The sequence below is a fragment of the Symphalangus syndactylus genome, chromosome 14 (assembly GCF_028878055.3).
Source record: "Symphalangus syndactylus isolate Jambi chromosome 14, NHGRI_mSymSyn1-v2.1_pri, whole genome shotgun sequence".
Classification (NCBI taxonomy): domain Eukaryota; kingdom Metazoa; phylum Chordata; class Mammalia; order Primates; family Hylobatidae; genus Symphalangus; species Symphalangus syndactylus.
The window spans coordinates 65,601,099-65,627,290 of record NC_072436.2 but is presented as its reverse complement, the minus strand read 5'-3'; the positions used below and the strand labels follow the sequence as shown (position 1 = coordinate 65,627,290).

Below are 26,192 nucleotides of genomic sequence, written 5' to 3'. Positions count from 1 at the left end.
GGCCCACGCGCCGCACAGTAAAAGCCCAAAATGCTATGATGGAGGGGGTGGGCCGCTGGCTGCAGAGCCCTCCATGCCACAGAGCATCTCTGGCTGGGAGAAAGGAGCAGGCTGAGGCCTGCAGCAGAGCGCGGGGTTGGGGACCGCTCCTGCTGGGCCCCAGCCTGGCGCCCTGAGGCCCCTGCTCCATCCCTGCCACTCCCCACCCGCCTGCTCCTAGCCTCTGTTCCAGCTCTGCCCGCCGCGCCCGCCAGCCTCCCCGAGCCGCCGGCCGGGCCCTCTGCTGCCCTCTGGCGGCCAGAGCGCGCGGTGCCGAGCTCCGCGCCAGAGGCACCGAAACCCCGCGTCCGCCCGGCGGTCGCCTCCCGGGAACAAGAGCCCGGCTGGGGACCGGAGCGGAAGGGGGCTGGGGCTGGGGCTGTGCTCTGAGGACTGCAATATGCGGTCCGCGCCAGCACCCAGCAAACGCTGCTGCGCTTACTGGGTTACTTACTAGATTCCTATTCTCTGGGGAAACTGAGAACCAAAGAAAGTAAGTGTACGCGCGCGGGAGGTGCAGGAAGGGGGGTCCTTGCCCGAAGTCGCAGAGGGACGGGGGCACCGCCGGGACCAGAACCCCGACGCCCCTAAGGCCGCCGAGCCCGCGGCAGTGGAAAAGCGGAGTCGGAGCGCCTCCAGTCTCAGCCCGACCCTGGACTGCTCCCCCCAGCCCCCGCGCCCAGAGAGCAGGAGCCAGGCAGCGGGCGGCGAGGTCGCCGGGGCTGGGAGCCGGTGCGGGGGAGGCGGGCCCTGCGGGGCGTGACGCACCGAGCTGGGAGGGCCGGGGCGGGGCAGCCAAGCAGGCTGCATATAAGGGCGGCGGCCGGGCGCCAAAGCCAGAGCAAGCGGCCTGTGCTCAGATCTTGGGAGAGCCCGATCCGAGCCCAGCCTAGCCCGAGCCCAGCCCGAGCCGCGCCCAGCCCGAGGACAGCCCTCCGGCCGCTCACCCCGCGCGCCACCCCAGCGCCCCTCGGCCGCTCTCCACCCTTCTCTCTGCCCCGCGCCCGCCCTCGCGGCCCCTCTGCCCAATGAAACTGGCCGCGATGATCAAGAAGATGTGCCCGAGCGACTCGGAGCTGAGTATCCCGGCCAAGAACTGCTATCGCATGGTCATCCTCGGCTCGTCCAAGGTGGGCAAGACGGCCATCGTGTCGCGCTTCCTCACCGGCCGTTTCGAGGACGCCTACACGCCCACCATCGAGGACTTCCACCGCAAGTTCTATTCCATCCGCGGCGAGGTCTACCAGCTCGACATCCTCGACACGTCCGGCAACCACCCGTTCCCCGCCATGCGGCGCCTCTCCATCCTCACAGGTGAGCCGGAGGCCGGGCAGGCGCGGGAGGGAAGGGCGGGGAACCCTCTGCCAGGGCGCCCCGCGAGCGCCGGTCCTGCTGCCGCGCGCCGAGTAGTGCGCTTCGCGCTTAGAGAAGCTAGCGCGCCCCGCGCGGCCTCAAAGTCAGCCCGACTTGTCCCCTGGGCGGCCACCCTCACCTTCTCCTTTTCTGCTCTCTGTGCCCCCTCTAGGAGACGTTTTCATCCTGGTGTTCAGCCTGGACAACCGCGACTCCTTCGAGGAGGTGCAGCGGCTCAGGCAGCAGATCCTCGACACCAAGTCTTGCCTCAAGAACAAAACCAAGGAGAACGTGGACGTGCCCCTGGTCATCTGCGGCAACAAGGGTGACCGGGACTTCTACCGCGAGGTGGACCAGCGCGAGATCGAGCAGCTGGTGGGCGACGACCCCCAGCGCTGCGCCTACTTTGAGATCTCGGCCAAGAAGAACAGCAGCCTGGACCAGATGTTCCGCGCGCTCTTCGCCATGGCCAAGCTGCCCAGCGAGATGAGCCCGGACCTGCACCGCAAGGTCTCGGTGCAGTACTGCGACGTGCTGCACAAGAAGGCGCTGCGGAACAAGAAGCTGCTGCGGGCCGGCAGCGGCGGCGGCGGCGGCGGCGACCCGGGCGACGCCTTCGGCATCGTGGCACCCTTCGCGCGCCGTCCCAGCGTACACAGCGACCTCATGTACATCCGCGAGAAGGCCAGCGCCGGCAGCCAGGCCAAGGACAAGGAGCGCTGCGTCATCAGCTAGGAGCCCCGCCGCGCCGGCGACGCAACCTAAGGAGGACCTTTTTGTTTAAAAGTCAAATCCAACGCGCGAGCGCGCGGACTGGCGTCTCCCCTCCCCGCGATCCGCCCCCAGCACTGGGGAGGCGCCACTGAACCGAGAAGGGACGGTCATCTGCTCCGAAAAGAAAGAGAACTGGCCAAGACTGGGACTATTCCCCCACCCCCGGCCCTCCATTGAGGCCCGCCACCCCCGTAACTTGGGGGGCGAGGGCCCAGCCGAGGGTGGATGTCTTCTCAAAGACCTAAGAGTGAGCGCGGGGTGGGGGAGGGATGTGAAGTTATCCAGCCTCTGCTAGGCTTCAAGAAACCGTCCTGCCCGCTTGAGGGTCAGGACCCACGGGGCATTATCTTGTCTGTGATTCCGGGTTGCCGTGACAGCCGGTAGAGCCTCGGCCCTCCCGAAACTAAGGGGGGTGGCGTGGGTCAAATCATAGCCAAGTGACTTGTTTACATGTGAGTGAAACAGCACGAAGGAACACAAAACAAAACTTGCACTTTAACGGTAGTTCCGATGTCAACATGGACACGAACAAAACCTTACCCAGGTGTTTATACTGTGTGTGTGTGAGGTCTTTAAAGTTATTGCTTTGTTTTTTTAATATACAATAAAATAATTTAAAATGGAAAACCAGTTGTTTTGTTTTCGTTTTTGCTTTTAGAGATGGTTGGAGTGGGGAAGGGTGGGGAGAAGGAAGGGGCTGGGCTTTGACTTAGGTGGAACCAGAACTTACCTTCCCCGGAACTGGAAGATAACCCTGGCCTTCTGAAAGCAGCTTCAGCTGCCAGAAGAGCCCCAGATGCCTGGGGTATCTATGCAGGGGATGGTTCCCTAGAAAACTAGGACAAATATAAAGGATTTCAGGGTCCCCCCTGGAGACGAACTCTTTCTAGCCATCCACCTGCTTAATTTTCTTTGGGTTCGATGACAAAAGGCCTCATTTTCTGAGAGAATGTTCTGAATTCTTCAGCGTAAAAGCCACTTGAACTGTGCCTAGCCATTTTGTCACCAGACTCAGTGTGGGCCCAGGCAAACTTTCAGACTGTTGGAGGCATCACTCAGGCCCCTGGGGAAACAGCCTGAGACTCCATCTGGAAGCAGGACCATCCTGGCGCCCACCCCCACCCCCTCACTCCAGGGTGCCACCCTGTCTGGAAACAGCTAACTCCTCAGCCTCTGCTCCCCTCTAGCTCCAGGAAGTGCTCATGCCAGGTGTGGAGCCCCATCCCCCCTCAGCCTTGCTGTCTTCCTCTCATGGCTAAGGCACCCCAGAACACTACTCTCTCTGCCACTAGTACTGCAAACCTGTTGGTGGGTGACACCTGCCAAGCCTCTAATTCTTCACCCCAGGAAGAGAGAAGAGAACACCCTCGGCATGGGCTCGCTGTGGGGATTAAGTGTGATGTTTGAAAAGTACTTAGCACAAATGCCGGCCACCCAGTAATCCAAGTAATTGGTGGCTTTGAGAGGGCGCTCAGCCCTGTGAGAGACACTCAAAATCGTCCTAGAAGGATTTCAACCCTGCTCCGTTGAGGGCGGCTCCCCACAGGACTGAACCGCCTCCAGTCATCAAAAGGCACCCCCCACCTCCCCCCTCCAAAAATAAAAGGCAACTAAGGACAGACAGCTCAGGGGCCTGTGACAGGCAGGGGCAGGGATGACCCGCCAGGCAAACTGCCCTTGAGGCCAGCCAGGAAAGAGTTCCTGTTGCACACTGGTTCAGCAGGTGTGTGTGCTGGGGCGGAGGGAGGTGAGGAGCAGAGGTGTGGTTCTCTGTCTGAACAGTGAGAGAAACATTTTCCTCTCAACTATCTGAGAGCCATCCACTATGAATTTCTCAGTACAAAAAGCATGATATCCTGAGACAGCAGAGCATAAGTCCTTTTAATTATGTGTTTGAAAAATGTCACAAGTCAAAAAAGGAACACAAGGCAGGCTCTGGCTCCCTCCACCCCCGTGAGGAGCCCTTGTCCATTTCAGCCTTGCACTCAGAAAGACCCCGGGGGTCTTGTAGTTCCACGTGCTTCATGTTTCATGGTATCTGTCAGAGCCTTAAAACTGGCCCACCCACTACTGTGAAATTTCAAGGAAATAACTGATTCAGTTAAATAACAGTCCCAAGGTAGACCTGGTCTCACAGGTGACCACCCGCTTAAATCCAGAGTCTTCTTTTCTGTCCAAAGCCACTGAAATTTGATCTCCTCCTTCACACATTCCCAGGTCCCCAATATGCCACCCACCTTCTGACAGGTGGCTACAGGTCTACACTAATGGAAGCTTTGCTAAAAACATCACCCAATCCTCCTGCCAACGAGGTCAGCTGGCAGGCATCTGCTAAGCCCCTCAACTGGTCAGCGCAGGTTATGTGCCCATTCCTAGACCCAAACAATACTCCAGGACTTCGCACCTCCTCCTCGAGAGGCAACAGAGAGAACTGCTCTTACCTCAATCTGACAGTCAAGGGAGAGCACACAAATAAAACATCCCATCTGGAAAAAATCAGGGAAGCTGGGGAAATGAGGCCTGCTCATCAACTTCTAAGAGCTCCAACTTGGCTGTGTAACTTTCAGACCTAGCTCATGGTTGGGGACCACCTGAACTGGCCCCCAGGGTTGCCTCTCTCTCAACACTGAACCCCTCTGCAGTGTAGCACACGTTGCTGCTGCAAGTGCGAAGGCCACGAGGGAAAGACCTTTTAACCAGAGCAATGGGAATCTGAAATGCCAGAAGGGTGAAGGTCCGTTCGCCTGAAGACCTCTTCTAGCCTGCGTGGAAAGGACGGCCCCTCGGCAACCCTGGGGAAGCACTGCAGATGTGAAGCGGGTTGGCCACTCTTGGGCACTGACTGAGGATGATGAACAAGGAAGGGAGCAAGAGCTGAAGGCAAGGAGAGCGCTAGGAGGCAGGGAACCTGGAGCCAGGGGCTGCCTGGCAGGGCTGTAGGCTGACACCCCACAGCATAGTTCCCTTCACTGGCTCAAACATAAAAGGAACCAAACTGTTTGGGGAAAAAGGCCACCCTCTGGCCTTTCAAAACATTCTCTCACAGTTCTATGCCATATGAGTGCAGGCTTAATTCGTCCAGCGAATTCTATGCAAATGTTTCAAGAAGCTGCTGTTAACAGGAACAATGTGTACCTGGTACACACTGATCCTATGGGGGTGGAAGGAGAGAGAGGGAAGGAAGCAAAGAGGAGCCACCTCCCTTCCTACTGTGCTCTTCAGATCTGTCAGTGGGGCCGGGTGCAGCAGATGGCCCCCTCCCCAGAGGCAGGGGAGAGTCCTCCACCCCCTCCACAGCCTCAGGAGCATTCTGACTTCCACCAGCAGGCACTCCAGTTATTATGCATCTAGACATATGGATCTACACAAGGAAGCCCCGGTGCAGCCAAGCTCTGCGCTGGCTCCCACACAGGCGACACGCGCGCAGCAGCACAGGAGCCCCGCCCCTGCAGCTTGATGTTCTGGGCTGGGGTCCACAGGAACCACGCCCCAAGGAGCATTTGGGGATGGTAGTGGGGAGACAGGCCACTGGCTTCCCCTCTTTCTCAGGAAGTCAGCCTCACTCTACTCCTTGGGGATTTCGAACATGCAGAGGCTCTTGTACTTTTGCAGAAGCTCGTTCTTGGTCCTGACTTGCTCCCGGAGGCTCTGCAGCTGCTGCTGCTGCTGCTCGGGGCTCAGGTGGATGCCGGGCAAGGTGCTGATGAGCTTGCGCATCTCCTGGAATTTGCTTTTGAGGGCGTTCAGGTCCTGGTGGACCTCCGGGCTGTCCTTGTCCATGCTGTGGGGGAAGAAGAACAGCTGTTAGCATTCACAGCTTGATACACGTCTTGGCGTTCCTGCCCTGCACCCCCTAGAGCTGGCTGTCATTCCTGCCATAGCTTTTAGAACACTTCGTTTTATATGTCTATCCCCTGACTAGGCTGTCCACCCCCAGAGGGCAGGGATGGGTTCTTTTTTAGGCAGCTGGCAAAGAGCTCCCAGGCCTAGCACACTTGCAGATCACACACAGACACTCTTGATCTTCTGTCAAGTCAACTGTCACTCTGTGAGGTCAAGAACTGTGTCTGCCTGGTCACAGGTGTCTCCCTCCCTACCCCCGGCCCAGTGTGTAGGGCACTGCAGGCACTCAAGAGATGTCCATGGAAAGAATGAATGCTTGGCAAATAAGCTCATGAACATGTTGGTTCAATGAACAAACCAATACCAATATCAGGTGACAAATGCCAAACAAAACTTGCTGAAATACGAAATTTTGTCTAATTGGAGCCATTTCTAGGCCAATCAGGAGGCTTTACCAGCTAGCAAGAGCTAATTTTAGCTGAGGTTTTGATGCTGGCTTGAACCTGTTAACATAAAGACTAATTTCCACAGAACTGTTCATAAATGTTAAATTAGTTAAAATGGAACTGATTTAAATGTCTCAGCAGACACAGGCTCTCTTCTACCACGGTCATGGACAGTCCTTGTCTTTGAGTCAAGTTCACTTTCAAGGCAGACTGTTCGCTCCATCTCACAGCTATTAGCTGCACAGAGGTCCTACTCAGTGAAAAACGAGGCAAGAACAATCTCACTTAAGATCAAAAAAACAGCCTGGCAGTTGCTCCTATACATTTTTTGTTTGTTTGTTTGAGACAGGGTCTCACTCTGTCGCCCAGACTGGAGGGCAGTGGCACGATCTCGGCTCATTGCAACCTCCACCTCCCGGGTCCAGTTCAAGCAATTCGCCTGCCTCAGTCTCCTGAGTAGCTGAGATTACATGCGTGAGCCAACACGCCCGGCTAATTTTTGTATTTTTAGTAGAGACGGGGTTTCACCATGTTGGCCAGGCTGGTCTTGAACTCCTGACCTCAGGTGATCCACCTGCCTCAGCCTCCCAAAGTGCTGGGATTACAGGCGTGAGCCACCACACCCAGCTTCCTATACATTTTTTTAAAAGTTAGTAAGTGGATGGGCTTTTGAAAACAAGTGGTTGAGACCAAAACTACAAGGCAATTCAGTAAGCTGTTCTGAAAGTAAGCCACTGAGGCATAAGAGGGAAAAACTGTCAATGATCATTAATTTTTTTAAATAAATGTTCATCCGTAGTGGGAAATATCAACCCAGATGGTGCTAATTCATGTTTACTATTCATCATTTCTCTGCTTACGCAGGCAGAATATCCATCTTTCCTGGCGATCCATCAGTTACGTCTCACACCTTGCAAATCAGATGGCCACCATGGCCAGCTCAGTATTTACCAACAGCTCTAAACTCAGAGGGAGGGTATGGAGAATCAATCACTTCTTCCAGGAAATGAGAGGCCAGGAAATGATGCCCTCAACTGAGAGACACCATTAACAGTATACCTGATCTCAGATTCTAGAGAGGATGAACTGGTATTCATGAGAACTACAAATCCTTTGGAAGGAAGCAAATAGGGAATGTCTTTTATTTTAATTCTTTGAAGTCTCAGCTCTGATCCACAAATGTGGACAGAAACCATCCGGACTTCTGAAATCCTTCTACTCGGATGGCATGCGTGTTAACATACTGTTACGAATTTAAGTCCCAAAGAAGTTTTAAAATTAAAATATAGTTTTTAAAAAAACCGACTCACATCACATGAGTCTCAAAGGACATGGTAAAACAAACAAAAAAGTACTTAAAATAGAAATTTGGATGACAGACAATTCCATTCTTGAAGCAAACATAACCTGGCCCAGAAGAAAATTTAGTTCTGAAAGTTGAAAGTGGGTCATGTTTAAGATGCTCATCTCTGAAAATCCCCAAATCGCAAGGGTTGCCTGTTCTTTGGTGAACTTTCAGGAAAGGAGACAGTCTTCAGATAATAAAAAAGGAGCTGTAAGACAAGCTGCCTGGAGGGCAGCTGAGCCAAAAGGGGCCGCGCAGCCCACAGGGAGGCCCCTCTGCAAGCCCAACTGCCCTAGTTGGTGGAGGTAAATAGCACGGAACTCCTGGAGTGAAGAGAACATGCTATTCAGAAGTGGGCACCTGCTAAGCCAGGATGACTGTGAAATATTCAAGCCAAAAGAAAAGGGACAGGCCCAAATACCAGGCGAATAAAAGCAGAAAGCTCTAAGTGGGCCTGCCTTTGTGTTCAAGGTTAGTCATCGGCCAACTATAGAAGGAATGAAAAAAGCCACTAGGTCAAGGAGGATGAACGTCGTACAAACAAGGCAAGGTCAGAGCACTTTGGTCCCAGCTACTGTGGTTTCTTTTTTTTTTTTTTTTTTTTTTGAGACAGAGTTTCACTCTTGTTGCCCAGGCTGGAGTGCAATGGTGCGATCTCGGCTCACTGCAACCTCCGCCTCCCGGGTTCAAGTGATTCTCCTGCCTCGGCCTCCTGAGTAGCTGGGATTACAGGCATGCGCTACCACGCCGGGCTAATTTTGTATTTTTAGTAGAGATGGGGTTTCTCCATGTTGGCCAGGCTAGTCTCCAACTCCCGACCTCAGGTGATCTGCCCATCTCAACTTCCCAAAGTGCTGGGATTACAGGCATGAGCCACTGCGCCCAGCCCCCTACTATGGTTTTTTTAAAGAGTGGACAAAAATATTACTGCCAGGGGTGATCCTCTGAGCATCCTTCCCATGTCTGACAGACAGTTGTATCCGTGTCGCCAGACTCACAGGCAAACATCACAGGGTTTAGGCAGGTGTCTGAGAATCATGCCCTGATTTTCTTTGTGGTTCTTCTTTTTAGTATGGACGCTTTAGTACAGATGCAAAGTGGCCAATAACTGTGCTAGAACCACTGACACAGACTTCCTCCCAAATCTGACAGTCATTTCTTTTGACCTTTTGGTGGCATCTGACTCAGTTTCCCATTTCTTCTTCCTCACAACTTCCATGCACCGTGCCTCACACTCCACTGTCCCAGCTGCCTTGCCCTCAGACCAGCTCTTACCAGTCCACTCCTCTGCCCACAAGCTCTCCTCGCACCGTACTAACTCCAGTGGCTTTCATTTTTCTAAGATCACTTTAAAAAAAAAATGACAGTAATAGGTACTTGAGGGAAAAAATTCAAAAATGACAGACAACTGAGGCTTAGAAAAGGGAAATCTCATTAACCCCTTGTTCCAGAGATAACCTCTGCTAACATGTGGTGTCTACTGTTTCAGATGGCTTTGAAATATACAACAGCATACAAAACACACAAACTTTTCTTATTTGTTTTGACAGAAATGTGACCATCCATAGTTCACATTCTTGCTTTTTCTACTTAACAAGGCACCTCAGATGTCCTTCCATGTTAACACATATACAATTAGACAGCGAAATTACCCTGGCTATTCATGGGTGGTTGTACTGTACTAGAATGACAGTGAACATCTTGTACTTATACCCTTATGTACTTGTGCAAGTATTTTGGTAAGATCATTTTCTAAAAGTAGGGATTCTGGGTCAAAGGTTACATATATTTAAATTTTTGACAGATATTACCAAAATGTCCTCCAAAAAAAAACTGTACTGATGTAGATTATCTGTAGCCACGGAGGACGCACTTCTCTCTCCTGCCCTGGATGATACTGGCTACTACTTACCTATCAACTGTGTTTCTCTGCTCCAGTTCTGCCAAGACCTATGAGGCCTTCCAGAGAGGGAGGCCTTGAACTCACACCCTTGCTTTCATCTGCTCACAGCATTACATGTAAAAAATACTCTTTTTAGCAAAGAGTGACAAAAGGTGCCGCTGCTAAATGGAGTATGAAAAATCACTGCCCTATAAAATGCCCTGAACGTGTTCATCCACTCCTGAACCCTCGACACAGGGAGCACCTCCCCAGCCAGCCTTCCTTCCTGCACTTGAGTTTCCTCCCTCCACAGTTACCAAGTCGTTCCTGCCTGGAGTCTGGCAGATGGCAAATGTCCAGCATAGACTTGCTGTCAGCAGGGGACAGGGGGAGGGTGCAGTCCCACCTACACACTCTACTGGCCGTGCTAGGACCCCTAGACTCACACCTGTGTGCCCCCTTCTCCCAGGCACCATCCTGCCAGCTCCATCTCCTCTAGACCAGCCACCTCCCATTGCCACTGACTTCCTGTGGACCCAGGTCCTCCCCTCTTCTGAAACACTTCTGCCCCACCCACCTTTAGAAACCCAACTCTGAGCAGGTCACTATGCTGCTTAAAAATTCCAGATGGCAGCCCGGTGCGGTGGCTCACGCCTGTAATCCCAGCACTTTGGGAGGCTGAAGTGAGCAGATCACTTGAGGCCAGTCCCATCTCTACTAAAAATACAAAAAAAAATTTTTTTTTTGTATTTTTACAAAGGCGTGGTGGCGTGTGCCTGTAGACAGAGACGAAACCCTGTCTCTACCAAAAATACAATTTTTTTTTTTTTTTTTTTTACACAAAGGCATGGTGGCGTGTGCCTGTGTCCCAGCTACTTGGGAGGCTGAGGCACGGAAACCAAGTGATTCAAGTGAATCTGGGAGCCAGAGGTTGCAGTGAGCCAAGACACGCCACTGTACTCCAGCCTGGGCGACAGTGAGACTCCTTTTCAAAAATAAAAAATAAAATAATTCCAGATGGCCTCCTACCCACAGACAACACCTTTCAGGCAAATTCAAACTGTGAAGGAGACCCCCCAGTGCCACCACAAGCACCTCCAGCCTTCCCAGGCAAAGCTTCCCACTCTTCCCAGGACCCATGTAAATGCTTGCCTGGCATTTCTCACGCCCACTAAGGAAGTGCTGACTCGCGAAGGCCCGCCTTCGTGGGACTTGCCTTCTGCTGGGGCCCACCTTCTGGTTATAAGTCATGCTGAGCGGATGGAAATGACATGGCAGAGGAGTGAAGAGGCTTTTAGGCAAATGGGAAACGCCTTTGCGAGCAGTCTATGAACACCCCCTATCTGTGGCCGCTCATCCTGCTCCCTGGGGTGTGGCTGAGGGAGAAGAAAGTGAACGGCAGAGGCCTGCAGTAACTGTGTGCGGACTATCCCCGGGAAGCCAGTGTGGGCACTTAGTGGGGGCCGCTTCCTGCACAACCCGGGAACAGGTCTCAGCTGGCATGGAAGGCCGGGGCAGATTAATAGATACTTGAGTGGAAAGAAGACAGTCAATAACACCCTGTTCCCACGAAAGAGGTCTGGCTGGGGCTCTTGAGGTCTTGCTGAACTGCTGAAGCGGCCAGGCCAAGGTGGAGGGGCCGGACAGCGTGCTCATCACTTGAGCCCCGTCTGTGGTGGCAAGGACGGCTCCCCTCTACCTACCTAGCAGCCTTAGACCTTGTAAAGAATTAAAACATTGAATTTTAAAAATGTTTTTAAAGTACCCAACATCGACAGATTACTCTTACAAAGTGAGCCAAAACCATCAGGCAAGGCAGCAACAACTGTAATTCAGAAGGCCTAGGCTGAGCTACTTCGTTCCAAACTCAGATTCGATTTGTTAAGTTTGAAGGAAAAAATAATAATTTTCCCCAATCTAACAGACCCCATTTCATTACTCCTTTATGATGCATTTTTAAAATGTAGCATCTATATATATCAAGAAAGTCTCAAAGTTGGGATTTATAATATTTCTTATAGGCATGAAAATGTGATTTCTTTTCCCTTTCCTCATTCCTTTTTTTTTTTTGAGATGGAGTCTCGCTCTGTCGCCAGGCTGGAGTGCAATGGTGCCATCATGGCTCACTGCAAACTCCGCCTCCTGGGTTCAAGCGATTCTCCTGCCTCAGCCTCCCTAGTAGCTGGGACTACAGGTGTGCGCCACCACATCCAGCTAATTTTTGTATTTTTAGTAGAGACGGGGTTTCACCATGTTGGCCAGGATGGTCTCGATCTCCTGACCTCGTGATCCACCCGCCTCGGCCTCCCAAAGTGCTGGGATTACAGTTGTGAGCCACTGTGCCCAGCCTCCCTTTCCTCATTCTTTAAAAATAACATAAATATGTAGTTTAATTTTTCATTCAACTGTGGGAAAGACACTAGAAGAGAGGAAAGTGCTATGGGTTCCAACTCCAAGCAGGACTGTCCCAGCCAGAGCACTCCCAGAACCAGGCGGGTCCCTGGGGGTACAGGAAAGGCTCTGGTTCACAGGGCTCTGTGCAGCATTTCTGTGGGCACTTCTAGCGGAGGGGCTAGACGGTCTGCCAGCCTGGAGGACTCCGCCCACCCAACAGCACCTGCAGCAAGAGGACCCTCTGTGGGCTTTGTGTTGGGTTATTCGGGCAGGCAATCTGAAGATGGTCTGCAGAGATCCCTGAGTAAAGGCCTAAGTTTGGGCTCAATTTGAGAAGAACGGAGAACAAAGAAAAATTAGCCAAATAACATTCACAAGATAAAATGAGCATAAAGGCAAAGAGACTAATTAAATGCTGATTATAATACTCAAAAGCGAGGCTGAACGACCTGGCCAATGAGTGGTATCAACAGGCTTGGAAGTAAAGAAGCAGATTAAAGAGGAAATGTTCCACTAACCAAAAGCATCATGATCTAGCATCAGGCAGGCTGCTAGAAAACTCCACGGGAAAGGAAGGGCCAGGGAAATACTGACGAGAAAGAGGAAGGGCGAAAAATTAACCTTAAAAGATAATTAAATGTATCATGAAGATTTAAGAACTAAAATAGTTTGGTGCTGGAGGAGAGAATGTCCATAAGTAGATCAGAAAACATATGGGAATTCAGTGCATGGTAAAGGTGGCCCTGCAAGCAGGGAAAATAACAAATATTCAAAAACAGCAGTGGGAAGATGTGGCTAACCGGGGCCCCCTTACTCTTTCCACCAAAATAAATTCCAGGAGCCTCAAAGAATTAAAAGTAAACAATGGAACCATGAAAGTTCTAGAAAAAAGAGATCAATACCTATAATTTTAGAGTGGGAAAGCCTTTCTAAGTAGGACCAAAACTCAGAAGCCATAAGGGAAAGGCTTAACAAATCTGACTACATGAAATTACATGCATCTGAATGAAAAACAAATAGAAAAACCATGACTATGAACAAAGTCAAAAGAAAAGCAACAACCTGGGGGAAGTATTTACAGTACATTTGACACACATTATTTCCTTTCTGTACATAAAGAAATCTGACAGAGAAATGGGCAATTTATAGGGAAAAATAAAAGTGACATATAAAATCGCCTATGAAGGGATGCTTTATCTAACTTAATGAAAGATCAATATATCATTTCTGACCTATGAGGTTTGCCAAAGTTAAAAGTTTAATGGTGATGGCAGGTGATGGGGAAAGACACAAAAACTGTTGGTGGAAGCACAGATCAGGGCATTCTTTCTGAATTTGCTCAGTGACCCAAACGGTAGATTCACATATCCCATTGCTAGAAATTTACCCCCACAGAGACTACCAAGAGTTCACCAAGATAGCATGGGCAAAGATGCTTGCTGCAGTGCTGATTCCAGCAGCAAAATGCAGAAACAATGACGGTGTCCTTGAGCAAGAAACTGTTTACATAAACGACAGCACGTTTATAAAGTGGAGTATTACACAGCTTTGCAATGGAGCTGGGAGGAGTGAAGGGAGAGGCCCACTTTCCATTTCATATCCATGGGTACTTGTAGAATCCATCTACAACTTTAATTTTTGTTTAATGCTTTCTGGGTGGCAGATTTATAGGCCATTTTAGGTTAACTGAAGCAGTCTAGTCTACAAGGGCTGAATTTTGGAAAAGAGTTAGCTAAAAAGACGTAATGCTCTAAATTTAGCATAACTATCACTATAAAAAATGTTTGTACCCTATGCTCCAGCAATTCTACTGCTGGGATTTATCTGATCACAAACTTACTCCTATACAAAGATGCTAACCCCAGCACTGCTGATAATAGCAAGAATAAGAAAAACACCTAGAAGCCCATCAACAGAAAACCAGTTGCATCAGTTATGGTGCATCCACAAGATGCAATTTTCTGCAGCTGCCTTAATGAGGTAGATCTTTATGTGCAGTATGGAAAGGTGGCCAAAAAAGACTAATCAGTGAAAAAAGTCAAGTACGACATGGTCTCAATTTGTATACATTTTTGAAATGACATTCATATGTAATTCCCAGAAGGAACTTAGGAAAGTATTAACAGCAGTTACTACAGGTGGGGGGACTTGGGGGAAGGAAGCTTTTTCCATTTTACATTTCTCTGTACTTCTAAACTTGCAGTTGTTACTTTTATTAAATAATTTTTCAAAAACTCTGAATTCTTTATGAGAACAAGAAAGGCTAAATTCACTACTTCAGGTTTTACCTCCTTACTCATTCCCTGTGCAAGAAGTAAACAAAGAATAAAAGGATCATTGGGGAAGTTATAGGAAAGGAAGGGACCCAGGGCCAGAGAACACCACCTGGGTGGACCAGACATGGTCCCAGCCCTCATCTCCACCTGCCAGGACTGTGTCTTGACTGGCTTCCAGCCTGACAGTTTCACTAGCTCCCCATCCCTCAGAAGACCCCTGCACTCTGTTTCCTGGCTCTTCCCTCCTCCCCAGCCCCCTCTTCCTGCCTTGGATGTATGCTCAGCACCACCAAGTTAGAAGCTGACTCCCATGAGTAGATGCTATTTCTTGGCTTCGTGTCCTTACATGTTTTTCCTATACCAACCTTCCTCCTGCCTCCCTTTCTTATTGTTGGCATCACTCTTACCAAGCCTTCTGACTCCCCCAGGCTTCACGAGGTCTCCTCTCCCTTCCTCCTCTGCCCTTATTCCTCCCTCATTCACCTATAAACTCAAAGACATGCCTATACTGAGGGTTTTCAGATTGCATCCTAGCCTCTTCTCATGTTTACAGCTGCAGAACCACTCCATTCCTTTGTGACTACTGTTTCCTCCAAGTGGCTTTTTCTGCTCTTCTGTCTTGCCTTTCTCTTTTTCCCTCTCTCTCTTTCTCTCCTCCGTCTCCTCTCTTTCTTTCTTCCTTCTTCGAGACAGAGTCTATGTCACCCAGGCTGAAGTGTAGCAGTGCGATCATGGCTCACCGTAGCCTCAGCTCCCTGGGTTCAAGCTATCCTCCCATCTCAGCCTCCCCAAGTGCTGAGCTTGCAGACAGACATGAGGCACTGCGCCTGACCCGTGTCTTTCTTACCAGGGGGTTTCTTCCTATGCTTAGTGGCCTTGGCCATCCACTCATATATTTAAGAAAACACTAAAAGGCTTAGTGGAAGCTCTGCAAATGAGTGATGCTTGTTCATTTTCTCAGAATTAATTGACTAGGCTTTTTTTTTTTTTCAATGTCTTTTTTCTTAATTGGTCACGCACCATAGAGAGGGCACTTCCACTCTCTTTGGTTGCCAAACTAGAAGCCAGGTGGGGGAAGGCTCGGGTGGGGTCTCTCTTCAGACTGTGAACTTTCTCTTAATCTCTCTTTTCAGTATGGCTCCCCCTACCTACCCCTGCAGTGTGCCTGGTGTCCCCCAGTCTAGGTACTCTCTGGCTTACTCCTTCCTAACAATAAATCTTGGGAAAGTAACCTTTTAACCATCTGCCAAGTTGGAAGAAGGGTAGTCACCTGGCCGCTTGGAGGGGATGGGAGGTGGGACAGCACTGTGGGGATCTGCTTCTTAAACAGACTTCCAAGTAATCTTCCTGTTCTTAGACCCACCTTCACCCCTATTTCCAGAGGGTCCTTGCACTAGAGTTCCTGAGATCTGGGGATAGGCCATAGTTAACAAGCCAGGTGCTTAGGAGTTGGTAGATGAATTAGCCTGGTCATCCACTTTGTGGCAATCATCTCCTGTCCTATTCTTTTCGGTTTTATGCTTTTTATTTTATTTTTGAGACAGGGTCTCATTCTGTCGCCTATGCTAGAGTGCAGTGGCATGATCTGGGTTCAAGTGATCCTCCCACTTCAGCCTCCCAAGTAGCCAGGACTGCAGGCACACACCACCATGCCTGGCTAATTTTTTTTGTATTTTTTGTAGGGACGGGGTTTTGCCATGTTGCCCAGGCTGGTCTTGAACTCCCAGGCTCAAGCGACCTGCTCGCCTCAGCCTCCTAAAGTGTTGGGATTACAGGCATGAGCCACCGTGTCTGAAGGTTTTATGCTTTTTTTTTTTTTTAAAAGTCCCTTCTCTGTCCTTTTAGATGGAACAGAGACAAGCACATGTGATCAATTCACTATGTTTCACAGGTACGCTCTTAAGTACATCTCCCAACAATCCTATGACATAAGCATTCCCATTTCACAAGAAAAAAACAGGCTCAGAGAAGCTAAGCTACTTGCCAAGGTCACCCAGTCAGCACATTATAGAGCTATTACATAATCTGAACCTCTCTTTTGAGGTCCACTATGGACATATTAGAGATAAGAAGATTATGGCCTAGAAAGGTTAGGCATTTATATGAAGATTAGAAGGCAAGAAAATGTCAGTACACAGATTTGAACTCAGGGCTGTCTAACTTCAAAGCCTGTTCTCTCTAGTATAACTTACTACTACATCTTTAAGGCCAACCCAACCCAGCTGCTCTACCAGGGCTCAAGAATATACTCTTGGGGAGTTCAAGAGCTGTCCTTGTGAATGTGTACATTTTGTGTTTTCATTTTTCCACATTTTTCTTAAAACCAGTAAACTAGGGTTAATCTGAATAAACCCTTTATAATCCAGCACTGCCCTAGGATTACAGGGGCTCCATATGTATTTCTGTCTGTGATCATTATCACAGGCTCACGAAAACTGAACAGGCTGCCTTATCCTATAAACATTATTTATTTATTTATTTATTTTTTTGAGGCAGAGTCTTGCTCTTGTTGCCCAGGCTGGAGTGCAATGGCATGATCTCGGCTCACTGCAACCTCCACCTCCCGGGTTCAAGTGATTCTCCTGCCTCAGCCTCCTGAGTAGCTGGGATTACAGGCACCCGCTACCACACCTGGCTAATTTTTGTGTTTTTAGTAGAGATGGGGTTTTGCCATGTCGGCGAGGCTGGTCTCAAACTCTGACCTTGTGATCCGCGCGCCTTGGCCTCCCAAAGTGCTGGGATTACAGGCATGAGACACCACGCCTGGCCCCTATAAACGGTATTTAAACACCAAGCGAAGCCAAATGAAGCCAGGGTCTAATGTGAGAACAAAGCCTTTGTAGTTCTTTGAAAAGTGGCAGAAGAGCATCAGGTCATCCCACAGCAAGTGAATCTAGTTTGCTTAAACTCAAAAGTGGGTGGGCCACTAACAGTCAAGACCTTCACGTTGTAACAACTCCATTTCAGTAAAACAGTGAAGAGCACATTCATGTTCACCTGAATGTTACTGGAATCGTAATTTTCTTTTAATTTACTTTGTTTTGGTCTTTAATGGCTGAGTAAGAGTTACAAGCCTAGGGGTTTACACCTAGTGTCACGTGGATATACAGTGAAGTAACATAATGAAAATAATTTACAGCCTGGACAACATGGTGAAACTCCATCTCTACAAAAAATACAAAAACTCGCTAGGTGCCGTGGCTCATGCCGGTGGTTCCGGTTACTTGGGAGGCTGAGGTGGGAGGATGGCTTGAGGCCAGGAGGTTGAGGCTGCAGTGAGCCGAGATCACGCCACTGTACTCCAGTCTGGGTGACAGAGCGAGACCCTGTTTCAAAAAATAATAATAATTTAGGCAAACATGAGGGTCAGTGAGACTTTTGTGTTTTTGTTTTTGGTTTTTCCTTTACAGAGTCACTCTGAAAACTCAGGCTACCCTGAAGTCTGGCCAAAAGGATGAAAATCATTTCCTTTGGTACTGTTAGAACAAAGTCAGTACAGTTGGGTCTAATCATCTGAGGCAACTTCTGTGTTTTTGTTTAGTCTAATGTTTCCCATCGCCACCGCTCCCCGCTCAATCTTTTTAAATTATGGGTTATTCCCAATCATGTCTTTTTTTCCTTCTATCTGGTGAAACCTTTGGGGGTGAAAAGTTGGCCCCTTTTACTGTGTCCATCCCGTAGCACTTGGCACAGGGAAGATGATGCTTATCTGTTGAGTTTGTTGAACTAAGGAACTAAAGTGAGTATTATCAACATTAAAGGTGAGAAAACTGAGGCTTAAAGAGATTTAATTTGCTCAAGATCGCTGGGATGCATATATGAGCCGCTGGACAAGAGTCTGCATTTAGTCTCCAAGCTGGCTTCATTCTTAAGGATTTCCCACCTCTCAGGCTCAAATCGTTTGCTTAACTCATGGAACGTCTCTGTGGTCTTGGCAAAGGCCTCTTCCCGCTCTGGGTCTGAGTTTCCCTATCTGTGAAACGGGGGCGTGCCCCAGAGCGCCAGGGCCTCTTGCAGCTCTGAAACGGCTGAGCGGAGAAGCTGGAGGGAGTATGGGGCCTGGTCCTCTCCTAGGTTCTTACCATTTGATGATGTTGTGAACCAAAGGTAAAAAGGAGTAGTTCTCTTCCTCCCTCGCGCGGGCAGGTGACTGAGGCCGTGGCGCCGGCGACTGCTGCGGTTGAGGCGCAGGGACCGGCGGCGGCTGAGGGGGCGGCAGCGGCTTGGTGTCAGGCAGCGGCTGATCGGACGTCGGCGGCAATACATCCTCCGCCTGTCGCCCGGCTGCCACCCCAGCAGAGGCCATGGCTCCTGGGTTAGGTTAGCCCAGAGGTCGGCTCGCCGAAAGCGTCGCGGACTCTACACGTCACCACCGCGCGCCCTGTAGGGGCGGGGTGTGGAGGAAGGCTCTGAGCGTGCGCACTGGGCACTCGGCGGGAAAAGGCGCGGAGGCGGGGGTGGGGAGGCTGTTGCTAGGCAACGGGCCGTGGGTGGGACTGGGGTGCCTGGATTTGGGTTGTGAGTCAAGATTGTTAAATTATTAAATAGTGAGAAATAGGGGTTTATTTCAGAAATAACAGTCTTCTTTTTTTTTTTTTGAGACGGAATTTCGCTCTTGTTGCCCAGGCTGGAGTGCAGTGGCGCAATCTCAGCTCACCGCAACCTCCGCCTCCCGGGTTCAAGCGATTCTCCTGCCTCAGCCTCCCTAGTAGCTGGGATTACAGGCATGCACCACCACGCCTGGCTTATTTTGTATTTTTAGTAGAGACGGGGTTTCTCCATGTTGATCAGGCTGGTCTCGAACTCCCCACCTCAGGTGATCCGCCCGTCTCGGCCTCCCAAAGTACTGGGATTACAGGCGTGAGCCACTGCACCTGGCCAGAAATAACAATCTTCTTATTCCTATTCACACGATGAAGAGGGCCCCAAAGCCACAAACACAGGAAGACTTGAGATTAGTAAGGCGCAGCCTGGCCCAGTGCACCCAAGTCTGGAGAGGAGCCAGTGGACCTGCGGGAGGCATAGACAGCACTTACCTGCTGGGTGAGGCACCAAACCCGGCCCAGCCCACAGTGCAGGACATCGAGACCTCGTGCTTAGCCCTAAGGACGCAGAGGCAAAGGGATTGCGGTCCCTTCAATGCTGCATGGTTGCTTAGAGAGAGTCTAATAATCCAACTCAATGCACATTTAGTATGCACCTGCTGGATGGCCACCTGTATGTGTGGTTGCAGGCAGGCTGTCCTTGCTTTCAATACAAGGTAGAGGGGATTGGTGCCAGGAATCAATATCATATCCTGGAAGAACGACAAGGTCAGGTACTCTCCATACCCTCGGGCCAGTTCCCCAAGCCCCTAGGTCCCAGTTTCCTCACCCCTAAAATCATATTTAGTTCAGAGTCATGGCACAGCCTAAACTGCAGTCTAACTTCACATGCGTGGCTGACCCCAAAAGGTCTTGTTGGCATGAGGACTCCCTAGGATCATAGGGCAAAGATGGGTTTATGGTTATGCTTCTCAAAACAAGTTTGATATGAGGGCTATGTAGTAATTTTCCGGGCAATGGGGACACCCACCCTAAGCTTAGCTAGTGAGTAGAAGACTTGAGTGGAGAAAGCTGTCAACTGGTGAGCCCATTCTGCTGTAATCCATCATCATGGGCAGTACAGAGAGGCGAGGAGGTCCACATCCACATAGCATGATGAACAGGAGCCTTAAGAGCAAGGTGGCCAGGGAAAGGATCAATGCTGATATTTTCAGTCCTATTGGGAGGGCTGTGCGGAGGCAGATCCTTGGGGAGTAGGACCATAGACGGAAGTGCTGTTGGAGGGTGCGCTGTACAGGTTCTGTAGTAAAGGGCCTCAGCACAGCTCTCTGCAGCAAGAGCTGCCCATGGTGCTCCAGAGAGAGAGCAAAGGGAGGGAGTGGGTTGCAGAGTTTTCTTCCTTCTAACTATTGACCTCTCCAACTAAGGGAAAGTTCAAGAGTTCTGGTTGAGCATGGAGGAGAAAAAGGCCAGATGTGCTTGAAGAGACTGTATACCCTTGGAGTCATCTGGGGAAAGATAATATAGTAATAGTAATAATAATAGTAATTACCACAACTATCATGGAATAAAAGTAGATACAGGGAACAGAGTTACAGTCACTGTCTCACTTAATCCACAAAAAGAGGTCTAGAAGATGGATGTCAGGATCCCCATTTTCTAGACGAGAAAACCAAGACTTACAATGGTTAAGATCCCAGCCTAAGGGTCAGCGCAGTTGCTGACTCCAAGTCTATGATCTTAACCAACACTAAAGAGACTTCGGGTCCCTACCAGTTCTGTAACTTTATGATTCAAAATGTTAAAGTGGGTTTGAATTCAGAATTCAAAAACCAATCCAATATTCATCAATAATATCCCCATGGCAATCACACGTCATCTTTGCCCTCCCAGCGTGTTTTATAACTTAATTATGAGCCACAACTATAGCGTTGTCAGAAAAATGAGGACACCTCTTAAAAGAAAAAAACACTTGAGGTATAAATAGATATAGCTAAAGAAAACAAGTTGAAAACCTAGGAAGCATGAACCAGTATGGTGCATTGACAGTTTGCCCTAAAAATAGTTAATATAATTAGTGGCGAAGAGTAAAGCTGACTTCATAATGTTGCAAGCGGATGTCAGAAAAATACTGCCTGTGCTGGTTTCATTAAAGCTGAAATTGCCGCAACAAATGTGTGTCTGTTTATAACCTGCTCTGTTAAAAGTCAGGAAAGACAGATGCTCCATTGATATGTAAGGAGAATGTATTGTGGTGAAGGAAACTTCACCCCACCACAAGGGAAGCTCTAAGGTCAGTGCTTTCTTAGGTGAATTTATGCCGTTTCTCATGGGGCCTTGTCCGGTTAGCGGTTACAAGGTCAGGCTTTGGAGCCAGCAGCCTGACTTCAGCCTCAACTCAGCCTCCTTGGAGCTTCGTGACTGGGCAATTGCTTAGCCTCACTTCGTGCAGCCATGCTACCTCGCAAGACTGAATGGGCCATTACTTGTAAAGCACTTAGAGTAAGTATCTGTGCACAGTAAATAGTAATTCTTCTTACTATTCAGATTTAGGGCTTATTACTTCACCAATTAACAAAACCCAGACAGACAGCAGCTAAGAGGAATGATCCACATCACTGCCCTTTGATAAAAATGTAAGCCAAACATGCAAGCCGCAGAGGCGGTGTTCAGTTTTCTAGCAGCCATATTAAAAAATAAGAAAACAGGTCAGGTGTCATGGCTTATGTCTGTAATCTCAGCACTTTGGGATGCCAAAGCAGGTGGATCACTTGAGGTTAGCCTGGCCAACATTGTGAAACCCCGTCTCTACTAAAAATACAAAAATTAGTCGGGCGTGGTGGCGCACACTTGTAGTCCCAGCTACTTGGGAGGCTGAGGCAGGAGGATTGCTTGAAGCTGGGAAGTGGAGGCTGCAGTGAGCTGAGATCACACCACTGCACTCCAGCCTGCGCGATAGAGTGAGACTCCGTCTCAAAAAAAAAAAAAAAGAGAAAACATAGGTGAAGCTAATTTTAATGATACATTTTATTTAACCCAATACATCCAAAATATTATAATTTCAACATGTAATCAATATTAAAATTATTAATAGGATCTTTTACTGTTTTTCCTACTGTCTTTGAAACCGGGTGTGTGTTTTACACTCATGGTATATCTCAATTCCAGCTAGTCACATATCACTGCTCAGCATCCAAATGTGGCCAGCAACTACAGAACTGGATGGTGCAGAGAAATGGATTCATATCAACATAGATGACACTCACATCATAATGGTGGAAATGGAGGAAAAAGCGAGTTGTACAATGGATATAGAGCATATATTTTTTTTCTTTTGTTTTTTTTGAGGCGGAGTCTTGCACTGTTGCCCAGGCTGGAGTGCAATGGCACTATCTCGGCTCGCTGCAAGCTCTGCCTCCCAGGTTCACGCCATTCTCCTCCCTCAGCCTCCTGAGTAGCTGGGACTACAGGCACCCGCCACCGTGCCCGGCTAATTTTTTTTGTATTTTTAGTAGAGACGAGGCTTCACCGTGTTAGCCAGGATGGTCTCGATCTCCTGACCTCGTGATCCGCCCGCCTCGGCCTCCCAAAGTGCTGGGATTACAGGCGTGAGCCACCGCACCCGGCCGGATATAGAGTATATTACCACTTATGTAAATGTTGAAACATGAAAAATAACATTCTCTATTGTCCATAAATATGACATCTGTGCAAATGTATTTGAAAAAGGAACTGGAGGTTACACCCCACATGGATGGGACAGGGGATGAAGCAAGGACTGGGAAAATAACAGGCACAGCAACTTTCTACATGGTGTTTTACCTCTTGTATATGAGATAACTTGAAGCAGATAGGATAAATATGAACAATGGCCAAATAGACGGGTGGGTGCAAGGGGGTTTGGCACATAGAATCCGTGCTCTGCTCCTCTCTGGCTCTATGACGTTGGGCAAGTTATTTAACCTCCCTGAGCCTGGGTCTCCTCATCTGCAAAATGGAATCATACAGTACCTACTTAATGGGGCTGCTGAAACAGTTACAAGAGTGAATGTATGTCAAGAGCTTCAAACAGTGCCTGGCACATAGTAAGCATCTATGTTTTAGCTACTACAGCTACTTAATTTTTTTTTTTTTTTTCAAAAAACCCCGGAGTAATTATTCCTTATGCAATGAACTGCTACTACAAGAACACATACAAAAACCAGACTGCACCCAGAATTGAACTTTCAGATGCTCAAAGTGGACCCGTATTGCACATATCTATGAATATTCTTGTGATACAAGAATTCTGCTACGTGAAGTCCAAAAATAGTCACGTCTCCGTCAGACAAACACCATGGGTCTTGTTAAACCGATCATGTCATCATATGATAGAGGGCTTTTTCATCAAAGCTATATTCTTACTTATGATTCATCCTTTTCTTTTCATAACCTGGAGCCTCAGGCAGGTGGAAAAAGCTACACGATACTTTGATTTTTGTGAGTTAAAAAAAAAAAGGCGGCAATCATTGTTCTGGCCAAATGTAGTGCAATGTATACCAGGACTCAGCTCACTGAAGCCACAATTCATTGCATAAACCTCAGACAAAAGCCCTTTGCTCGGTCCACCCTGCTGATTGTCTTTCTTCTCTCTCTGGGCTCTGCTTGAATCTCTCCTTTTTATTCTTTGCAGCCGTCCTCCCCTTACTCTGAGATACTCCATTATGTTCATTTTCTCAACTCATTTCTGTTAGTGGTTTCATTTCTCTTTTTTTTTTTTTTTTTGAGATGGAGTCTCGCTCTGTCGCCCAGGCTGGAGTGCAGTGGCGCAATCTCGGCTCACTGCAAGCTCTGCCTCCCGGGTTCACGCCATTCTCTTGCCTCAGCCTCTCCGAGTAGCTGGGACTACAGGCGCCCGCCACCACGCCCGGCTAATTTTTTGTATTTTTAGTAGAGACGGGGTTTCACCGTGGTCTCGATCTCCTGACCTTGTGATCCGCCTGCCTCGGCCTCCCAAAGTGCTGGGATTACAAGCGTGAGCCACCGCGCCCGGCCTCATTTCTCAGAATCATTTGTTTTGGGGGCATTTCAGCATACAAATCCAACTGTATTTTTTTCAGACTGAATGTTCTCCTTGAGTCTCTTCTTTTAGTCCTTCTGTTTGTGATCTTTCATCAGACCTTCACCAGCTGCCCTTAAATTACCAAACAGCTTTTGATATAATACAAATGAGAGGCAATCCATTCCAGGAACTAGCTTTTATCAAAAATGGTTCATTATTGTTCTGACGCCATATTTTTTCCTATCTCTTTACTAAGTAATTTTCATCCGAATTATTTGTTAGCCAATTTCTTTTTCTGTTTACCAGCTGCTCCCCAAAAGCCTCAATCTTAACCCCTTCTGTTGATCCTTTTTTTAAGAAAAATACCCTTCTTCTCATGGTCATCTTTTTGTTTTTGTCACTCTTCCCCCCAGCTTTTTTTTTTTTTTTTTTTTTTGAGACAGAGTTTCACTCTTGTTGCCTAGGCTGGAGTGCAATGGCACAGTCTCAGCTCACTGCAACCTCCACCTCCTGAGTTCAAGCGATTCTCCTGCCTCAGCCTCCCGAGTAGTTGGGATTACCAGCACCCGACACAATGCCCAGCTAATTTTTTTGTGTTTTTAGTAGAGATGGGGTTTTGCCATGTTGGCCAGGCTGGTCTCAAACTCCTGACCTCAGGTGATCCACCCACCTCGGCCTTTCGAAGTGCTGGGATTACAGGCGTGAGCCACTGCACCTGGCCTGACTCTTCCCCTTTTCTAGAAGTTGTTTTGGGTTTCACTTTACTAGATTTATTGTACATCTTTTGACTCTTAACTCCAGTTTCAAAATTGTAAATAAAAAATTAGCCAGGCAGGAGAGTCGCTTGTACCCAGGTAGCAGAGGCTGCAATGAGCTGAGATTGTGCCACTGCACTCCACCCTGGGTGATGGAGTGAGACTCCATCTCTGGCTAAAAACAATTAGACAGGCATGGTGTTGCCTATAGTCCCCAGCTATTTGAGGGACCAAGGCAGGAGGATTGCTTGAGCCCAGGAGTTGGGGGCTGCAGTGAGCTATGATGGCACCACTTCATTCCAGCCTGGGCAACAGAGCGAGACCCTGACTCAAACAACAACAACAACAACAACAACAACAACAACAACAACAAAAAGATTATGCAACTGGAATGCCAAAGAGGCTGGGATTTTTGCTGCCTCAAAGTGTGGTGTGGCTTGTGAGGTCCCAGCCTGATAGTCACAGGGAGCACAGAGAGTATTACGGTTGTTTATTGACCAACCTTGTGCTGGGCATTTTGCGTAGATTTGCCTCCTTCTTATGAAGCTCTGAAATATCCATTACCCTACCTGCCAGAGGGGGAAACTGACGTTGAGCCTTTCTCTTGAAGGCTCGCACCTCGACTCTTTCTGAACCCTGAGCCGCCGAGTTCTTAGATACAGCTTACTCATCTTGTCATCTACAGGGACCTGACTGCCCTCCTTCCTGCTAGCTTTCTCTGTGTGGGACGGAGCACGCTGGGGGCTGGAGGGCTGAAGGAAGAGTGCAGCCAGCCAGGAAGGTTGGATGGCAGCTCTGCTACCTCCCAGTAGTGTTGGCTCATGCAGGTGCTGACCTGGAAGGGTGAATCGTGGCATCGGTGTGCGGGCGATGCAGAGTGAACCCTCCCCGATCCCTCCTCCTTTCCCTTCTTTAAGTGGGTCAGGTGGAGGACGCAGTGGTCATAATCTATGACACTGCTGTCCTCAGTCACTTCTCCCTCCCACCCAACCAGCTCCCTCATCTGCAGATCAGGAATCCTCGCACTGGGGATTTTGCTGCTTTCATGAGGAGGCTGCAAGTGAGATGATGTAGACAAAGGGCTCTGTAAATAAACCAGTTAGAATTTGGGGACCTGGTATGGGAAGCCCTGTGGCCACCTAACACCTGGTAGAATGAATCTAGGGGTCACATACTCACTTCTGGCTCCAACAAACGGTGTGGTCCCTCACCTAAGAGCTGCGAGGAAATACCCCTGGCCATCCGCAAGCCAGGTGTGGGCACCGGCTTCATGCCCAGGTCTTGCAGGATCTGATAGACAGAGGGGAGGAAGGGGTGCTCCAGGCCAGTCCACACTAGAACAAACTGAGCTTCAGAATGAAGGGGACCCTGGCGATGGTTTCATTCATTTTTCAAGTGAGGACGCAGAGGCCCAGGGAGGCCAAATGACTCACTCACGGTCATGCAGCTGGTGGTGGGAGAAGGGAGATATCATTTGCATATTTTTCCCCTCCAACTCTC

The 26,192-nt window shown here is 49.1% G+C and overlaps 2 protein-coding genes across 3 annotated transcripts; one reads left to right on the top strand and one right to left on the bottom strand.

Annotated features, from left to right (window-relative positions):
- The first annotated feature begins 600 nt into the window (after positions 1-600).
- On the top strand, positions 601-2,793 carry RASD1 (ras related dexamethasone induced 1). Of its 2 annotated transcripts, none has more exons than XM_055241094.2 (2): positions 601-1,353; positions 1,639-2,793. In XM_055241094.2, exons 1-2 carry the CDS (start codon positions 1,068-1,070, stop codon positions 1,719-1,721), a joined length of 369 nt encoding a protein of 122 aa, XP_055097069.1. In that variant the 5' UTR covers positions 601-1,067; the 3' UTR covers positions 1,722-2,793. The 2 variants fall into 2 exon arrangements, with proteins under 2 accessions (XP_055097069.1, XP_055097068.1); XM_055241093.2 differs by having other exon boundaries at positions 612-1,353; positions 1,565-2,793.
- Positions 2,794-4,026: 1,233 nt separating this feature from the next.
- MED9 (mediator complex subunit 9) lies at positions 4,027-18,750 on the bottom strand. Its single transcript, XM_055241099.2, has 2 exons — positions 18,435-18,750; positions 4,027-5,947 (listed from the first exon to the last, which is right to left on the bottom strand). The coding sequence occupies exons 1-2, from the start codon at positions 18,656-18,658 to the stop codon at positions 5,731-5,733; spliced, it is 441 nt and encodes a 146-aa protein (XP_055097074.1). The 5' UTR covers positions 18,659-18,750; the 3' UTR covers positions 4,027-5,730.
- Between the last annotated feature and the right edge of the window lie 7,442 nt (positions 18,751-26,192).